At 34.3% G+C, this 19944-nt stretch overlaps 2 protein-coding genes and 1 long non-coding RNA gene across 4 annotated transcripts; all 3 read right to left on the bottom strand.

Annotated features, from left to right (window-relative positions):
* Window positions 1-202: 202 nt before the first annotated feature.
* LOC117320827 lies at window positions 203-2178 on the bottom strand. Its single transcript, XR_004531168.1, has 4 exons — window positions 2164-2178; window positions 1896-1964; window positions 878-1022; window positions 203-318 (listed from the first exon to the last, which is right to left on the bottom strand). It is a non-coding gene; the product is annotated as an uncharacterized LOC117320827 (long non-coding RNA).
* Window positions 2179-3887: 1709 nt separating this feature from the next.
* On the bottom strand, window positions 3888-14400 carry LOC117320823 (UBX domain-containing protein 1-like). 2 transcript variants are annotated; one of them, XR_004531167.1, is made up of 12 exons: window positions 13937-14099; window positions 11841-11894; window positions 11570-11640; window positions 10551-10695; window positions 9861-9992; window positions 9345-9464; window positions 8174-8245; window positions 6456-6507; window positions 5997-6092; window positions 5022-5199; window positions 4147-4488; window positions 3888-4094 (listed from the first exon to the last, which is right to left on the bottom strand). XR_004531167.1 is itself a non-coding variant. In XM_033875308.1 (11 exons), exons 1-11 carry the CDS (start codon window positions 13993-13995, stop codon window positions 4448-4450), a joined length of 1020 nt encoding a protein of 339 aa, XP_033731199.1. In that variant the 5' UTR covers window positions 13996-14400; the 3' UTR covers window positions 3888-4447. The 2 variants fall into 2 exon arrangements, 1 of the variants encoding a protein (XP_033731199.1); XM_033875308.1 differs by having other exon boundaries at window positions 3888-4488; window positions 13937-14400.
* A 147-nt stretch (window positions 14401-14547) lies between these two features.
* Window positions 14548-19653, bottom strand: LOC117320828 (dihydroxyacetone phosphate acyltransferase-like; the record flags this gene model as incomplete). Its single annotated transcript, XM_033875311.1, has 5 exons — window positions 14548-17426; window positions 17783-17844; window positions 18191-18402; window positions 19143-19283; window positions 19528-19653. Coding segments are annotated over 5 exons (624 nt in total), but the record flags the coding sequence as incomplete, so codon positions are not given.
* Between the last annotated feature and the right edge of the window lie 291 nt (window positions 19654-19944).

Genomic DNA, 19944 nt, shown 5'->3' with positions numbered 1-19944 from the left:
ATCAATTTTTCTTTTGGACACATTCCAAAAATACCACATACAGCACAAAACAATGGGAGAAATTTTCACAGCTGAATGATGTTGGTGTATCTAGTGTAAAATACCCTTCATATTTCTATGTTTACATTATTTGGGCATGAAATGAAGTTAACATGTAATTATAAGACATATGATGAAAAGCATACTTTCTCATTTGCTTCTGCCTTTTCCTCAGCTGTTAATGGTTTGATTTCTTCTACCGACTCTGAGAATTGGGAATGTTTTGTTCTGGCTGCATGTGCTTGGGCATCCATCTCTCCTTTAAGCAACTTCCCACATCTGAAACAGCCAGTAGTTATTATGTTTTCTTTGCTATTGAAACAAATGTTTGATGTGTGGTACACCATTTATTAATGGCAACAAATGCTATCTTAAATGTTGCTATACATTGGGTCAATTTATAAATTCAAAGGAAACATGTGAAGTATGTACACAGACTTGATAATAAAATCATAAATATCATACTTAACTCATTTATTTTCTTCAGGTCTCCTAAAATGGATATTTTTTTTAAGTGAAGTGATTCACTCAGTATTAAATTTTTGTGTTTTAAGATAAGAATGTGAAGTATTACTTAACCATTAGCAATTTATCTTTACTTCATCCTTGATCGATATTCTGTTCAATGTGAGAATTGATCTTCAAAGCATTTTTTATGTCTACCTTTTTCTGTATAAAAACATTTTCTCTTCACAAACCCATAGAACTTATCCTCTATATTACATTAATATATGGCATTAAAAGCTGAAAAAAGTCTTAATTTAACAAAAATGCTCCTGAAAGTAACAATTGTTAAATATCTTTTTTGAAAACTTGTTTGTATTGATGACAAACATACTCATCACATTTGAGAGAATGAGCCTGCTGTGGAGCCTCTCCGGTCTCCCCCGATACTCCAGGCTCTCCTCCAGGCTCTCCTCCACCTCCCACAGTCACATCACCACTGCCATCTGTCTGAGCAGGCGGTATATCAACAGTAGTGGCTGGAGTGAAAAATAACTAGATTTTTTATATGCTGGGATTATTTAACAAGGTTCATTCACTAAACGTTGCCATTTCTTTTTTATCTTCATGTGTATGTACCATCTTTTCCCCTTATTTGGATACTGCTGGGAACAGTTTTGGTTGGTTATTATTTTCATTTACAACATTTTATCCACAACTTATTGGCCCTTATTATATAATGACTTAATGACCTTATTGGGCAATGCCCTTCCAGCCCCAAGGGAGCCATACATCCCATTTATACAACACTGGATCTCCTTGACCCAACAATGCTTTGTGCCAAAATTTGTTCAGAATTTAGTAGTGATTTAAAGGAAATGTTGATGGATGGACAGACAGACAACCAATGCTGCAGCATGGAATAAGCTCATCAGTCTTTGATGTCATCAGCCATCATCAAAATAAGTGACGCACAATGTATTATAATAACAATATTTCAATATCTACACTAGTAATTTGCATTGCTTTGTACATTTGTCAAGTAAAACATGAAAGCAAAAATGTTTCAAGATAATTATGATATATAACCTAGATTTAACATAATTGTAAAGCTTCATAGACAGCATAATAAAGATTGCTAATAGAGCACTCTAACTTGAAATTAATCTACAAGTACCTAGCTATATAGTAAGAACCAACATACAGTCAAATGATTGTTTATGCTATTAAATCTAAATCAAATATAAGAGTAAAATCAATTTACATTAAAGCAAATAAAGTGAAACATTCAACATTCTACTCTATTGATAAACATCCAACCAGCAGCATGGATCAATTCTATCTTGTGTATTTCTAATTTGCCTCCTAGTACACGCTTGTGAAACATTTAATATTTTAATGTTTTACTTTACCTCCTAGTACGTGCCCTTGTGGTGCTTCAAGGGTTCATTGATATCTGGATCATCTCATGAGCAAACAACCTGCAAGAAGCATTTTGATATTACAACTAGCTCTAGATCTGGAATTACCATCGTACTTTTTTCAAGGCAAGGGTTTGCTCTAGACAACAGTTTGTATGCCATATACATGTAGTTGACAGGTTTGCATATTTTTCATTTCAAAATGTTAATAATTACTCATTTCAACTGCTGTGAAAGCATTGCTATTCATGTCACTTACCAATCCATAGCTAGTTGTACTCCCTGGTATCTAGTTTTTGCGAGTGCCCTTTCCCTGTAAATAATCAACATTAAATGCACTTTTTGACATTGTATTCTGTACTATCACAATTTTTTCTATTGATAAGTGATAAACTTAGCTTCAACAAACTGACTATTGTGCCACATCAACTGCAAGTATAACAGTAAAGGACAGACAAAAGTAAATAGAAGATATACATACTTGCCAACTTTTGAAATTCTCATGGGGGGAGAAAGTGCGTGAGCGACATTTTTGACGGAAAACACATTTCACGCGCGACACATTTAGCAAACCAAAACTAAGGGGAGATAATTTGCTATTGGAAATAAATCTCTTGCATGAACACTTAAGCTTCCTTCCCTCACTGAAAAAAAGGAGGGAAAAACTTATTTCAACACTCTTTTTTATTCAAGTTTGGAAAGATAATTATATAAGCAACAAGTTACAAAAAAAAACTGCAAAATTACATCATTTTTAATTATTTCTGGAAATGATTTAACTCACTGTTCACTCTAAATTTGTATTTAAGAAGGTCCTCCTGCATTGTTGACTTGGAAATTAAAGCTGTTTTGACAATTATTCTGAAGAATGCAATACATGATAATTGTATAAGATCTATAGATATTAGACTTTGCCTCTCAGCATTCTTATACACCATAAATTCACTGCACTCCCAAGGTAAATTGAATATGACAAATTTGGTATATAAACAACTGTTAAGAAGGAGCACAATAATAGAGATACAGGCACTAAAATAAACTAATTTTAGGCCCTACACCCTCGCAATTCCAGGCTTCAACTTTCAGGGATACACAATACCAACTTGGGATGAGATAGAGAAAATAAATATGTTTATACAAAATGGGTTCTTCCCCAAACTTCTGCTCTAAGAAATTGATCATCTGAACATTTTGATGAATGCCAGCTTCACAATTTTCAAACCACAGCAGAAGAGTTACACAGTATGTTGATTTGTATGGACACAAAGAAAAAATAACCACCTGCCAATATGAAATTCAAATTTATGTATGAATATATGGCATAACTCCTAACAAGTTTGCTGTGTGAGAAATACAACAAGAGGCCCAGAGGGCCTGTATCGCTCACCTGGTTTCAAGAGATATGAAACAAGAATGATGCTTAAGTATATTTGTCACTGGTATTGCTGTCAATATATCATAAGCATTTCATATGGGTACATGAACATTGGTTTTATTGTAAATCTAAAAATGTCAATTTAGCCAAATTGATCCCTTTTGGCCCCACCCCTCAGGACTCAGGGGGGTCAGCCCCACCATTTGAACAATTTTGAATCCCCACCCCATAGGGATGCTACCAGGTAAATATGAGCGATATCCATTACTTAGTTACAGAGAAGAATTTGTTTATATCAATTTAGTCAAATTGACCCTGGGGGGGGGGGGGGGGGGGGGGTCGTCCCCACCATTTGTACAATTTTGAGTCTGTGGTTATGAAAAAGTCAACTGTTGACGGACGGACGATGGGCGCCAGGTGAGCTAACAACAATGGTTGTCCATCTGTCTACAACTGCTTGTCAGTTTTTCCTTTAAAAAAAATTGCTTATTGGCATTATCTTGGAAGGATGGGAATGGTGAAGGACTTTTCAATTTAAACCCCCCCCCCGGCGGTGTTTGTTGAATAAAATGTATTTTTTGTCCTGTTCACATTTGAATAAGATCTTATTTCAGCTACAAAAAATCTGTAGATTTTTTATTATTTCGGAAATGTGTAAGGCATACAATTACTTTCAAGAAAGATGCATTTTATAAATACATGTAATCAAATAAAACATTTTCACTTGAATACAATGGTTACAATCACAGCAAAACACATGAGACATGCACACAGATGAAGGAAGATTCTTCCCTGAACAGTCAATAAACACATACCTATCAGGCATATACGAATGCATCATTATGTTGTCAGTCAATAAACACATACCTATCAGGCATATACGAATGCATCATTATGTTGTAAGTTAATTATAGTTGTGAATTCATCATAATAAAAGTACAGACAATTGGCACTACTAAGAGTATATCTGTGACAAATATCTTTCGAGCTGAAATTCATTGTGCATGTACAATGTAATACAAATTTAAAACATCTTTCATGGAAAGTAACAGACGGACATCTTCCACACAATGAAGGAGTCCCTAGCACTTAATGCATCAACTATTTCTTCAATGGCAGCCGACATGGAAATGTATAGGTTCATACTGGTACATTATATATCACAGATTCACTTCTTCACTACAAGTAGATTCGCTCTTGGTACTAGTCCTGTAACAGAAAATGAGAGAACCCTATTAGAAAACAACAAATGACATGTCACATGGGAAAAGCTACTTAGACAGAAAAATGTTACATCATTGTATAAGATTTTCTTTTATTCTATGGACATATATCTGTTAGTTTGACACTATCTTATCTCTTATTAACTGTTGGCAAAAAGCTGTGCTTACAATTCAAACATAGCGTGGATTTTTTTATCAAAACATCATTTGAGTTAAAGACTAGAATAGTAAGGAGTAAAATATGATTTCTAATAGTCATATTTTGTTGCTTCCAGCTCAAAATTGTGTTTCCAAAACAAGGCAGTACTCCATTTATGAGAAAGATCTGCAGGCTGTACTTCACTTTTTCAGAAATGACAATATTACAACCTTCAATGAGTCTTGATAGAAACCATCAGAAAGATCCTTTCAGAACTTCAATTGTCAAATTCCATGATAACCACCAAGCTGCCATATGATTTCTTGTGATCAGTTACACAACACTTCCTGTTTCAGATAAGACATATAGAATAGAATTACCTAATTGGTCTAAAGGTTTTTCATAATCCTCTTGTTGATAGACTTTAGGTGGAAAATTCTGGCGTAAATTGAAAGCTCCAGTTTCTGGCTTGTTCATCTGGATATACAAACGTACTGCTGCCAGTGGCTCCTTGGCTGAGAAGGTGTGGTTTAATGTATCTCCACCCGGAAGTCGAATCTACAAGTAACCATGGCGATTAATACCTCCTACTTCCTCCTGTTGAAGTGATAGTTTTGATAATTATTTTTACTTACTTATATTTTGTTTTAAGATTCCCCAATAAAGCTAATTTTCAAAACTATGAAGGTGTACATGTATACAGAAAATGAATCCTGCTCCAGAGCCTTACAGGTCATTAAACATTAGAGGCCCAGAGGGCATGCAATGCTCATCTGGATGGATTTGACCAAACATCAAAATACAATAATGTAATCTCACCAAAACCTGTGTGTGGATGCCTGCCACCACCACTACCTACCGCCGATACCTACATTTCGCTTGCTTTTTGCAGATGACACAAAAGTCAGGCACAACACAAATGAGAACTGTGGCCAAGAAAGCTGACTTACCAGGTAATGCCCGCCAATCCACCCTTATTTTAACTCTGCCCTAAACACTTGTTAATTAAGATAAAGCCGCTAAATACCAAATAATAAAGTAAGCATAGATGCACAAGTTAAGTGTACATGAGTGCAGACTACAAAAGTTTCTGAAAAGTTTGAATGAAAACTGTTATATGAGTTATTCAGACAAGATCTGTCTACAAACACATGAAAGTCCTGCCTGCACAAATGCAGTGTGTAATGGCTACATCCACAGAGTTGTCTGAACAAAGTAATGTACACAGACAGACGACAAACTGATTTCAGGATACCGGTCCCTATCCCCACCCCCCAGATTCATTACCTAACTGATGTTGTTCAGTGCAGGTGTATTTTATACCTGTACCCGATGTTTAGTGTGGGTGTATTTACCTGAAGCTGACAATCAGTGTAGGATTTTTTCTCCACAGATGCAGCAGGTGTAGGTTGTGGAGCTGTAGCAGTCTTAGAAACATCTGGTTTGTTCTTCTGTCAATTCAAGTTGAAACAACTTTAAAACAATATATAGTGTGCTTGTGTTCTAAGGTATCTAATTCCTTGAGCTTTACAGCTCATCATGTACTTTTAACTTCAATGATAAATGAATATCAAAATTAAAATACCAACAATTCTTCACAATTAATGTCATTCTTTGAAGCAAATACTGATTTCCTAAGTCCATAAAACAGTTTATCCTTGGTCCATGTGTTATTTTCAATAAAATAAATATTCAGTAATGGTATTGATACAGTAAAAATCAATCATATTGTGATTAAGAAATGTTTTGATAAATTTAGGATTTTTCTACACTTTTAAGTGATGCTTATGTAGTAAAGAATGGAAAGCATTGACCTTTGCTGCTCTTTCTGCCTTGTCACGTTCTATTGCCTCTTTTACTTTCCGTCTGAAAAATTCAACAGGAATAAAAACATCATACCCAATCAACTATAATATCCCTTAAATATTTTGTACAATCCCTTAACCTCCATTTTATGAACAGTTCATCAACTCCTTTTTCTCATTATGCTTCTCTGCTCCTTGATCACAACACACACTAACAGTTGATATGTATGTTTATTTATACAGTAAGTTTAATTATAGCACAGGGACTTAGGACAAATCCCACAGATAGAACCTGTAAATAGTAATCAGTTTAATTATGATACACATTTAAGACTGGGGTTTGATTTTTGTGAAAGGTTCCTATCAACAATTTTCATTTTAATACTGTTTCCTGTGTGTGTGTGAGATTCTTGTATGTGGTTAGTGTGTGTGCTAAAAGTATGTTCATGTTCGGTCTCCTTGTGATGGTGCAGAACTGATGCCGTCTTTTTAAGAGCTACTTCACTGAAGCATACTGCCAAAGACACCCAGCAGGACACCACACCCTGTCGTCCCAAAATGCTGAGCGATAAGCAGGAATAGCAGCTACCATTTTAAGAGACTCTCAGCCATTGGACAAAACCTGAAGCTTCCCCAGAGAGGCGAACTCTCAAATAAAGCCCAAAGTGAAGCAATGTCGAGGAAGACAATAGGAACTGTCATCTGAGTTTTGAAATATTTAAGTCAATTCAATTGACCCTTTTTGGTCCATCAACCCAAGGGGTCAGTCAGGGCCAACATATGCATACCATCAAGCTGTTGTCCCATGCTGATAATGCTAACAAAAGTAGAATTAATTCCAATAGAAATCAAACAAATGATAGTCAAAAATATTATTTCCCTATATAAACTATAATAAAGCTTACCCCCTCCCCAGAGGCAAACGAGATATCCCAGGGTCATGAAATTCACAATTTTGGTAAAGCACCATAAGATCCTTCTATCTATGAAGAGCATTTGATTCTACCTTATTTGGGTTTTAATAAGAAGTGTTTTGAAATTTTAGTTAATTTGTTCCTTTTTGGCCAAGCCCAAAAGCCCCTGGGGGGCAGTCAGTGCCAATATACATTTAGTTCACAACAGGCATCCCATGATGATAATTATATCCAAGTTTGTATTCTTTCCAATGGTAATTGGAACAACTGATGCTCAAAATTTTCCATATATGAATTATAGTGAACTTTACCCCCACTCCAGGTGGAAACATGAGACCCCAGGGTAATGAAATTCACAATTTTAGTAAAGGACCTTGAGACCATTCGATCTTTAAAGAGTATTTGATTCTATCATATCTGGGAGTTGAGAAGAACATTTTTGAAATTTTTTAGCCCCATCCCACAGGCCCCTGGGAGGGTCGGGACCATATAATTCACAATTTTGGTTGACCTTTGGCCATACAAGTTTCCTGTCAAATTTCATTGAATTTGGTTCAGCGGTTTTGGAGAAGTCGAAAATGTAAATTGTTTACGGACGCACGACAAGACAAAGGCGGTTAGAATATGTCACCCGAGATAGCAGGTACAATTTTTACACCCTACCTGAAGGGCATTGATAAATATAAATAGGAGTTTAATAGATTACATATATGCATCTGATTTACCCGACAGAGTAATAATACTTATGTCTAGAGCAATGTTGGTCAGGACCAAGAATTAGGAACCAAGATAATTAGAATGTGTGCTACAAACCTTGCTTCCATATCTTCTCGCTTCTCTCGTTGTCGTTGTTCTGCAATTTTCTTAAGCTCAGTCTCCTCAATCCTATCAATCAAACAAGGTATTCAGGTCATTATCATTTGTTATATCAACTTTATTTAGATTTATCCTGGGAATCTAGCAGCTAAATATCTACATTCAAGACTTTTTAGTTAATCAGGAAAAATCCTTAGAGTGTTTTTACATTAGCCTATCAGGTATTGAGAAGAAGTTGCATGCTGGATAGACAATGGACAGATTTAGTTTGGTTTATTTGTTTAACGTCCTATTACCAGCCAGAGTCATTTAAGGACGTGCCTGGTTTTTGAGGTGGAAGAAAGCTGGAGTACAAGGAGAAAACCACCGGCCTATGGTCAGTACCTGGCAACTGTCCCATGTAGGTTAAGAACTCACAACCCAGAGATGGAGGAATAGTGAATAAGTGTCGGGACACCTTAACCACTCGGCCACTGTGGCCCCCACAACAGACAGATTATAACCATGCTGTTTTGACCTCTCAGACAGAATTTAGTAGGTGTAATTATGTAATTATGCTTCTGTGATGTTTCAAAGTATGTAGAAAGGTCCGAGGGATGGGTGATGTTTGAAACCATTCTACCACTTTTTGGATGTTGTCCTTCAGACTGCCGGCAGCATTAGTGTTACTGGGACAAAATTGTATCTTGGCATTTTTACAGCTGATTTACACTTTCTTCCCATCACCGAATAGTATACAGTTGTCAAGGCTTTGTCATAGAACTTTTTGTTTGAAACATTTTCGAAAGCTTGCAAACAGTTTTCAATCATTGTTTGTGTTTAAGATAAACATCTTTTTCAAATCACATTTATACATAACTGATCAATCTCATTCAGAATTTTGGAAACGTTTTTCTGTATGCTACTTGTAGTCCAGAAAACATTTACAGTAAACATAATGGCTTCAGTGTTACCTTGACAACTGTTACTGACCTTTTGACCCCCGAGGTTCTTCTTCATTACATGAGTAATTGAAGTCGTTCTGTGATATTTCAATGTACTATTATGTAGACATATGAAGTGTCTGAAAATCTACACACTGTGAGCATGATTCCAACTATTCTCAACTTGATTAATAGGATAAAGCTTTTGTCTCTAATATGTGTGAAATAATCATGCAACAACTTACTTCTGCTTGGTGTTAATGATCATTTTACCAGACTGTCTCCTCTGTATTTCTCTTGCTAGTGCATCCTGTTTTTCTTTTTCTTCCCGTTCAAGTCTATTTTTCTTCATTCTCTCCTGCAACCTTTGATGAAAATTTTGATACATGATCATCCTCCATACACAGTCAATCAAAATGTGAACAGGAAAAATATCTTACTTTTAATTTTCTTTGTATAAATTTGCTCTTTCTGAAAATCACACACATGTTAAGTTAAAGTATATTGTAAACGTGACTATTTCTATAATTTCGTGATTTGGATAGGTAGGCTATACGTGTGGGATTTATTTCCACAATCAATTTTTCTTTTGGACACATTCCAAAAATACCACATACAGCACAAAACAATGGGAGAAATTTTCACAGCTGAATGATGTTGGTGTATCTAGTGTAAAATACCCTTCATATTTCTATGTTTACATTATTTGGGCATGAAATGAAGTTAACATGTAATTATAAGACATATGATGAAAAGCATACTTTCTCATTTGCTCTGCCTTTTCCTCAGCTGTTAATGGTTTGATTTCTTCTACCGACTCTGAGAATTGGGAATGTTTTGTTCTGGCTGCATGTGCTTGGGCATCCATCTCTCCTTTAAGCAACTTCCCACATCTGAAACAGCCCAGTAGTTATTATGTTTTCTTTGCTATTGAACAAATGTTTGATGTGTGGTACACCATTTATTAATGGCAACAAATGCTATCTTAAATGTTGCTATACATTGGGTCAATTTATAAATTCAAAGGAAACATGTGAAGTATGTACACAGACTTGATAATAAAATCATAAATATCATACTTAACTCATTTATTTTCTTCAGGTCTCCTAAAATGGATATTTTTTTTAAGTGAAGTGATTCACTCAGTATTAAATTTTTGTGTTTTAAGATAAGAATGTGAAGTATTACTTAACCATTAGCAATTTATCTTTACTTCATCCTTGATCGATATTCTGTTCAATGTGAGAATTGATCTTCAAAGCATTTTTTATGTCTACCTTTTTCTGTATAAAAACATTTTCTCTTCACAAACCCATAGAACTTATCCTCTATATTACATTAATATATGGCATTAAAAGCTGAAAAAAGTCTTAATTTAACAAAAATGCTCCTGAAAGTAACAATTGTTAAATATCTTTTTGAAAACTTGTTTGTATTGATGACAAACATACTCATCACATTTGAGAGAATGAGCCTGCTGTGGAGCCTCTCCGGTCTCCCCCGATACTCCAGGCTCTCCTCCAGGCTCTCCTCCACCTCCCACAGTCACATCACCACTGCCATCTGTCTGAGCAGGCGGTATATCAACAGTAGTGGCTGGAGTGAAAAATAACTAGATTTTTTATATGCTGGGATTATTTAACAAGGTTCATTCACTAAACGTTGCCATTTCTTTTTTATCTTCATGTGTATGTACCATCTTTTCCCCTTATTTGGATACTGCTGGGAACAGTTTTGGTTGGTTATTATTTTCATTTACAACATTTTATCCACAACTTATTGGCCCTTATTATATAATGACTTAATGACCTTATTGGGCAATGCCCTTCCAGCCCCAAGGGAGCCATACATCCCATTTATACAACACTGGATCTCCTTGACCCAACAATGCTTTGTGCCAAAATTTGTTCAGAATTTAGTAGTGATTTAAAGGAAATGTTGATGGATGGACAGACAGACAACCAATGCTGCAGCATGGAATAAGCTCATCAGTCTTTGATGTCATCAGCCATCATCAAAATAAGTGACGCACAATGTATTATAATAACAATATTTCAATATCTACACTAGTAATTTGCATTGCTTTGTACATTTGTCAAGTAAAACATGAAAGCAAAAATGTTTTCAAGATAATTATGATATATAACCTAGATTTAACATAATTGTAAAGCTTCATAGACAGCATAATAAAGATTGCTAATAGAGCACTCTAACTTGAAATTAATCTACAAGTACCTAGCTATATAGTAAGAACCAACATACAGTCAAATGATTGTTTATGCTATTAAATCTAAATCAAATATAAGAGTAAAATCAATTTACATTAAAGCAAATAAAGTGAAACATTCAACATTCTACTCTATTGATAAACATCCAACCAGCAGCATGGATCAATTCTATCTTGTGTATTTCTAATTTGCCTCCTAGTACACGCTTGTGAAACATTTAATATTTTAATGTTTTACTTTACCTCCTAGTACGTGCCCTTGTGGTGCTTCAAAGGGTTCATTGATATCTGGATCATCTTCATGAGCAAACAACCTGCAAGAAGCATTTTGATATTACAACTAGCTCTAGATCTGGAATTACCATCGTACTTTTTTCAAGGCAAGGGTTTGCTCTAGACAACAGTTTGTAATGCCATATACATGTAGTTGACAGGTTTGCATATTTTTCATTTCAAAATGTTAATAATTACTCATTTCAACTGCTGTGAAAGCATTGCTATTCATGTCACTTACCAATCCATAGCTAGTTGTACTCCCTGGTATCTAGTTTTTGCGAGTGCCCTTTCCCTGTAAATAATCAACATTAAATGCACTTTTTGACATTGTATTCTGTACTATCACAATTTTTTTCTATTGATAAGTGATAAACTTAGCTTCAACAAACTGACTATTGTGCCACATCAACTGCAAGTATAACAGTAAAGGACAGACAAAAGTAAATAGAAGATATACATACTTGCCAACTTTTTGAAATTCTCATGGGGGAGAAAGTGCGTGAGCGACATTTTTGACCGGAAAACACATTTCACGCGCGACACATTTAGCAAACCAAAACTAAGGGGAGATAATTTGCTATTGGAAAATAAATCTCTTGCATGAACACTTAAGCTTCCTTCCCTCACTGAAAAAAAGGAGGGAAAAACTTATTTCAACACTCTTTTTTATTCAAGTTTGGAAAGATAATTATATAAGCAACAAGTTACAAAAAAAAAACTGCAAAATTACATCATTTTTAATTATTTCTGGAAATGATTTAACTCACTGTTCACTCTAAATAAAAGTATTTACTTAGATATGTTATGAAAATTATGTTGTTAGATAGATGTCAGTCAATTAAATGCAAATTATCACAATGATATCACTTTCTATCAAGCTTTCTCTCCAGCAGTAAACTTCAAAAGAAAATACCTTAAATGTCACGATAAATATCTAGAGTACAATATATAATATCTGAATGAAATTTCAAATGTTTCCTTTGGATTACAACAAAGACAATGATACAAAAATAAATAAATAAAAAGGGCTGTACCAGCAGTTGTAATCACTATATAGGCTTAATTACAACTCAGTACTTTGTAGGTGGGGACTGATACTCAAATTCAAAGTTTTAACATGACAGTATTTAGTTTAAGAAAGTGAGTATTTGTGGACATGTTTCTGTCTTTCAAAATGTGAATTGGGAAAGTTTCTGCCAAAATAAGTCTCTGTTAATTGACACGAAGTATGGTGATGCTACGGTGATTGAAACGACGTTACCTACCGGCAACCAGGCCTTCGGTCTATATGGTCGTTATTGTGAATTTATTTCCTTGTGCTAATTATCTTAAGATCAGCCAATGTTTAAATGTAGATAACATTTCAATAAGAAATCTGTCAAATTTGATACTCCGTTGATAACATTGCCAGTGTTGTTTTCACTTTTTCTGTCCGAGATATACTGTCAAGTAGAGGTCGTTTATGCGCTTGACATCAAAGGCAGTATACGAAGCCATTTACAAGCTTCAATCAACCATGACTGACCTGCTACAAAACCATCACCACGCGTCCTCAGCTTAATTAGTTTTAATTAATTGTTTATTTATCGGGGTATTGTCACCCTTGCAGTCAGTGAAGTGTCAGAATTTCGTTACGGTCTGTGAGCAGGTCAGTTAACTGACCAATGCCCCACACATATGTCTTTCACCAGCCAGCAAGCGTTACCTGTCATAGGCCTTAGTGAATCTAACAAGATGAATAGGGGCTCCATACGGGGTTATCAAGACATATTCTCCAAAATCGGGAGAATACACTATGTTTTATCTATACGATCGGGAAACGGGGCAGGGAGTCTGGAATCGGGAAATTCCCGACTAAATCGGGAAAGTTGGCAAGTATGGATATATAGAAAGTGGCACTGCAGGGTTTCCAAGGATGGGATATATAGGTTCTTACTGGCAAAGTGATGGGTCTGTCTAAGCAGTATTTCACTAATCTTTGATTGCTTGTATGATTTGGAAAACAGAATTTTACATAAATTAGACATGCTATACTGACAGTAGAGATGACTATTTGTATACCTATTGCCATATTCATGTTATTTTACAAAAAGAAAGTAGATCTATATCTATTTTTAGAAATATTACGTCACCACACAAGATAATTACAATTAACTACACACGCAAAAAGAACTGAAATATATACTTCTTATTTATCTTAAAGAAGCAAAAAGCACAGATTTATCCGTAAAACTTTTAAGGTGAAATTGTTTAGTGTTACAGTACAGTAGGCCCACATCAAGATTTCCGAATTCAGGATTCGGCTTCGATTTACATTATTTCCAATCGACTTACGCGTTGTTTTTTGTAAAACCCATCTCCATTAACGTCTGTACGTCGACTGAAGATGCCATAGCTGACAGATTATAACAATCTCTGTTCCAAAACGTTATTCCAGCTTCTTTCAGATTTTGTAAAATCACGACTACACGTTTGGAGTTTTAAGCCTTTAATATAAAAGAGGTAGAACAAGGGGAATAATTATAAGACAATCGTCAGCTAGGTTGCACACTACCAAATATTTCGCTTTGATACGAGCTTCGAACTTCTACTTGAATGATGAGCGAACTAATCTTAAAACATTTTTCTGGTTAATTGCAGGCACTTGTATTTTAAGTAGGATGAAAATGATGATAAAATGCATGATTTATATATTATTTGATATAATAACATAATTTTAGATATGGATATAGAGGCATTTGTTTTGCCTTCGTTCATAATTAGGGATTTCCATTTCGGATGGAAATCCCTATTGTTTTCGTTATGTTTTTCTTCTTCTGATAATTATTCTTAACATTTTTTGATAACAATTTCGTTCAGAAATGAAAACAGATTGATAGAGACAAATACATCTAATCACATTGAAAGCTTTTATCAATAGTATGCAGTAACAAGTAAGACAAATCAACATTGTAATATTTTATTATCATCATAATCTAAAATTATTGCAAGGTATATTGATTCATTGGATTATATACCTATAAACACATACATCTTAATTATCATGTACTGTAATAATCTCTCACAGTATACACACCTCAAAAACAGCAACAATAGCCTTGTTACCATGTACACTATCACACAACTCATGTTTCCGTCATACTGTATGTAAAAATAGGACATTATTGTGTCTTGGGACTTGCTATCTATAATATATTTAAAAACAGTGAACGAAATTGTTCAAATAAAACATAGGAAGCATACAATTAAAACCCTTCTATATCAAACAGGGATTTCCTTTCCAGATTTCATACATAAACAGTTGTACTGGTTGGGTGATTGCTTAATACAAGTTTCTATCATATTTTTATAAGGACAAACAGTACTTCCATATTGAGACAAGTTTTGCAATATTCTAGTGTATGAATTGAGCAGATAATAGATATTGACTATAATGCTAGGTGGCGGACCATATGTTATATCAGGAATGTTGTATAGGTAATCTGGTATCACGCTGGTAAACTGTAGACTAGTTATCACTGTCTCAGAAGATTTATTTTGACAGAATTGCTTTAGGTGTAGAAAATAAGATCACAAAGCAGTTCTCTTATACAGGCATGTAATTTTCCAGTAACAAGACAATCAGAACTCTTTCATGCTGTATATCATACACGTAATATCAATGATTCATTATCACTTTTAAGTTCATATTTGATTGTAACAGGTTTCCAAGTTCCAGGAAATATATATCGAAACAATTAAATTGTACATACCTTTGTAGCATTCAAGATACAAAGTGTATAATGAAAATTCAATCTGATATATAGATTGGAGACAAAACATAGAATTTGTGTACATACATACAATATACTAACACTTATATATGTACATTGTTTTAATTTAGTGCAACATCTTGACCAAGAACTATCTAAGTCCTTCAAAAATATATTATAATTACTATGCTCACTTTCACGACACATAAGCCACAGGACTCTGAGCAGTATTCCATTCATTCCATTAAAAAAAAAAGTTACACATTCTTCAAAACTGCAGTACATATAGAGATACACTTAACAGACTCTTACACTAAAACAATACATATGTATATCTCACTGGAAAAGACAAAGGCAGCTGCATTACAAATCGCAATCAAATTATAAAATGTGGGTTGCAACATGAAAAATTTGTCAAATACAAATACCTGGGTATGTTCATATATCTCGATTGTAACACGATCATACCAAAGTCAAATGAAGACAATGGATTATAAACAATATAAAATGTTCATTATAGATAATGACACATAATTCATAATCGAATTGCACAGGCCACTTTTCCCTAAGCATCATTGTTTTTTATATATATTTTTTTATAAATAAATACAAATTTCAGAAACCAATTTATACAATATATCTACTGGAGAAACGTTTTTGTCACCAATATTATTCATGGCTATTTCAAGGAATGATAAGAAGAAATGATGAAATAAAACCTTTTGTAATATTTATAGGTTTGCTAAATTTGTTATTAATACCATATGCATCTGCTTCTGGTTAGTATTAATAAAAAAAAAAATTAGACTCTACTCATACTATTTCAACAACTTGTAACACTTGAAGATCTACGATGCATCGACTGTGGAATGGAAGTAGACTTGAAGGGAGGACAATTTTAGTTTGCATTGTTTATAGAGCTGTCAACCAATCAGATTGCTCCCCTGCATTCAACTCTAAAATATACAGAATAATTCTGACAAAAGAATAGCATGTGCATTGATATTTAAGGAATCTAAACCAAGGTACCTTACTGAAGTTTACATGCATTTGATATCTTTACCGGATTTAACTTAAATTGAAAGTGAATTGAAGTTCACCCCCACTTCTGATTTTTCAAGTGTTACACCTTGTTGATGTAGTATGAGTAGGGTCTGATATCTTTTCCATTAATACTTACCAGAAGCAGATGCCTGTGTTAATACAGTGCACATTATATAAAAGTTGGCTAGGTATGTACGGTAATTACAGTTATCACATCATTATCAAACTGATCATATTGTTACAAGTTCTTAATCGCTATATCATTGTCAGTTGTCATATTGATACATGCACATGTAGTTATACACTGTATCATTAATAAATTGATAAAGAAAATTATAGCAGTTCAATAAAACATTTATTGGCCTATAACAAGGTAGAGTATTTGAAGAAAATAATACCCTAACCCACCAAATGGTCAAACATCAGCACCATCAATTCATCTAATCTGTAAATAGTGCAACATATGAACACAACTTGATAACATGATGCCCTGCGATCAAATGGAGTCCTCAAATACAAATCTGACAACTCTAGATGACAAAATAAACCAGTTATACTCCAGAAAATGTAGCATAGCGAACAAAAAGCTTTATCTCTAAATAAAGTGGATCATTCCAACTAATGTTACTTCACTATATATGCATAGTAATACTCCATCATATATATTTGGCAGTTGTAGATGAAAGAATACTTGACAGGACCCAGATAAGGTGAAAGACGGACAGCCTAACTGGTAACTGATTCTTGCCTCTGGCGCAACTAGTGAGTAATTAACAAACTTAAAAAAAAAACAGAAACATTATCACTTTTAAACAGAACATGCCACTTGTCTTTTTTTGACACATTTCTGTCAACTGCCTTCGCTGGACACAAGAATCTCACATTTCAGCTGTATTCTTTCCATCCACTGTAAAAAGTCTGTTACTAAGTTGGCTCTGCCCATGTCTATAATTTTGCATTGATCACCACTGTTTTAGATTCTACCAGGATACTTGTCATGGGAATTTGTGGAACATCAAGGAATTTTTCTACAAAAGAAAAATTGACATTTTTAATATGACGCTGGCATTAACTGCATATTTAAACATTTATGTGTAATATTAATATCTTGGTACAATGTTTACATCTGAATCAACTCTTTTAATCAGTATGTGTACTCCAACATCCATTATCACATCATTTGATGGTACTGCATAACATCTCTGTAAAACAGACAGGCCAAGAACTGCGACAACAAAACAAAACATAGGACAGTATTAAAAGGAGGGTAAACATCTAAAATGGAAATGAATGTCTCACTCCATTCTGGTTATTATTCAGAGATGATGTCCTAATGAACATATAAGTGTAAGTAACCATGGCTCTACATTGAAGACAGACTCACCTAGTTGTTCGCAGACGTTGGTAAGAACTATGGTATTGGGATACATATAGGCCTGCCCATCTCTGTAAAGAACAAGGGTCATATATCATCAATATTTAATCAAGTCATGTACCAGGACAACATTACAAGGTTACACCAACAGCTCTACTTCACTATATGTTTCCCTTTGTATGTAAATCATGTAAACTATAAGTTTACCAGGTACCCCTAGTACCCCTGCAGAATTGAGAATAAAGGCACTCCTCAACATCCACACACTATTTTGTATTATTGTCTTGATATATTTTCACTGCAATACATGACATGGTCACTTAATGTAAATTACCCCCAACACAGTTAAGTCATTGGATTCATTTGTGAACCAGTATCTCAGGCTCTCTTTTACATGACTAATATTTTTCAACATACCTCTTCTCCTTTGACACTGCGTTCATGTGGAAGAGGGCATGGAGCCCGTTGTTAAGGATATCAAGGGAGAGAACCTCTAAGTGTTTGACAGCCCCTTCCCTCAGAAGTCTGGCGCTCAACATCTGGGCCTCCTTAGCGATTACTTTGGGAGTCTTGGCCTTAGGTTTACCATGAACATCAGTGTGTAATGATAAAAGACACCGGCACATGATCTAAAAAGATTGCATTAGAAAAATTCTTTTTAAGTGAGAAGAAAACAGATATTATCATATACTAGTTAAATTATATTCTCGAAATAACTGACCAATATAAACAAACATACAGCTAGATACTTAAGTTGAAAATATAGTAATATGCATACAATAAAACATTGATAAAATTCAGATCGGTGAAGTTGCCAATGTTTGAGGAAGATGGAAAAAGCTAACCAGCAATCCAAAAGACGTCTGACAAAATCGGAATTCAAGTCTATTTCTTTTTCTTCTCTTGCTAAGTTCCAACGAATCAATTCTTTTCCTAAAAAAATCCTGGGGGTTTGCCAATTACAGTCCTATTAACGTTTCTTTTTGGCAGAATCTGTCTGTGTTTTGGCAGGCCCACGCTTTCGGCGTTCTGTCATTTTGTGTTGACTGATAACCCACCCATTGCATTGTTGGATTAATTTGCATAGAAACTTAGTACGCTGGACCTAGTTATTATTTTTGGGAATTTCCCAAATATTCTCATAAATACACATTTTCCTCCAGTTTTTGATTAGCGATAATTTGTTAGGCATATATTAAGTTGGAAAACTATTAAGAGGTCAAAATGTAAATATTTTTATATATTTCTTTGGGGGTATGGGGCTTTAATATATATCATACACATGGGTAGAAACTTCATTTTTTTTTAATGAACATCCTCTAATATTCGATGACACATTCATAAAACAGTCTTTAATTTAAAAACATACCCAGTATCCGAGCAGGAATGGCTCAAACATCTGGCTGAAGAATGTTGTGTACTTGTTGGTGGAAGATTTTATTAGAATAGCATCGTCTTTGATCACAACACCACAGTTGTGTGTGAGGGTTAGGAGGGAGTGTTCAAAGTCCTACAAACAAAAACATTAAAATAATAAAAATCAAAAATGAAAAGCATTTACTTCATTTTTACCAATAACTAGCTCCATAATTCACTTCAACTTTACATTATAAAGCTGATATTACAATTATATACATGTAAGTAATATTCTGCTAAAATGAAACATAACATAATGTTTGCTTCTATTTAATTTGTATTATAGATAAATCTTGCGGAAACTTTTTGATATATACAAATTTGGAGAAAACACTTGCCAGCTTTGTATGACCAGGATGGAAAATGAAGTCTCTGTTTAATAAGTGCTCCAGGAACACATATTTGTTGTAGAGATCATCTGTAAAATAACCACAGAGAAATATATAATTCAGTAGACATGGTTTCTATGTCTTCAATTCTACTGAACTATTGAAGCTTAACATTATCAGGTAAACAATTCATATACCACATTTCTCTTCCTCTTTTTCATGATAAATATCTTAATAATATAGAAACAATAAATCTAACCTACTCAAATCCTACAATAGTATCAATTAATCAATCCCCCTATTATAGCCTTGTTTCAATATTCCTACCTGTGTTACAAATTCTGGAAGATTTCTTTCATTAGTTAGTTAGCCAAGCATACCATAAACACACAAGAAGAGGTTGCAATAAAGTGTTTCATGGTATCA

The sequence above is a fragment of the Pecten maximus genome, unplaced genomic scaffold, assembly GCF_902652985.1.
Source record: "Pecten maximus unplaced genomic scaffold, xPecMax1.1, whole genome shotgun sequence".
Taxonomy (NCBI): Eukaryota; Metazoa; Mollusca; class Bivalvia; order Pectinida; family Pectinidae; genus Pecten; species Pecten maximus.
The sequence above is the reverse complement of the archived record's forward strand: the minus strand, read 5'-3'. Positions and strand labels throughout refer to the sequence as shown.

Bases quoted from the DNA above. Each gene is read 5' to 3' on its own strand.
- LOC117320823 (XM_033875308.1), bottom strand. From the start codon at position 13,995: ATGGCATCTTCAGTCGACGTACAGACGTTAATGGAGATGGGTTTTACA. The intron at 11,895-13,936 runs GTAAGTCGATTG...GATTATTTACAG, and splicing joins GGTTTTACAAAAAACAACGC to GGAAAGGGCACTCGCAAAAA. The intron at 8,246-9,344 runs GTAAGTTGTTGC...TTTGATTGATAG, and splicing joins ATCATTAACACCAAGCAGAA to GATTGAGGAGACTGAGCTTA.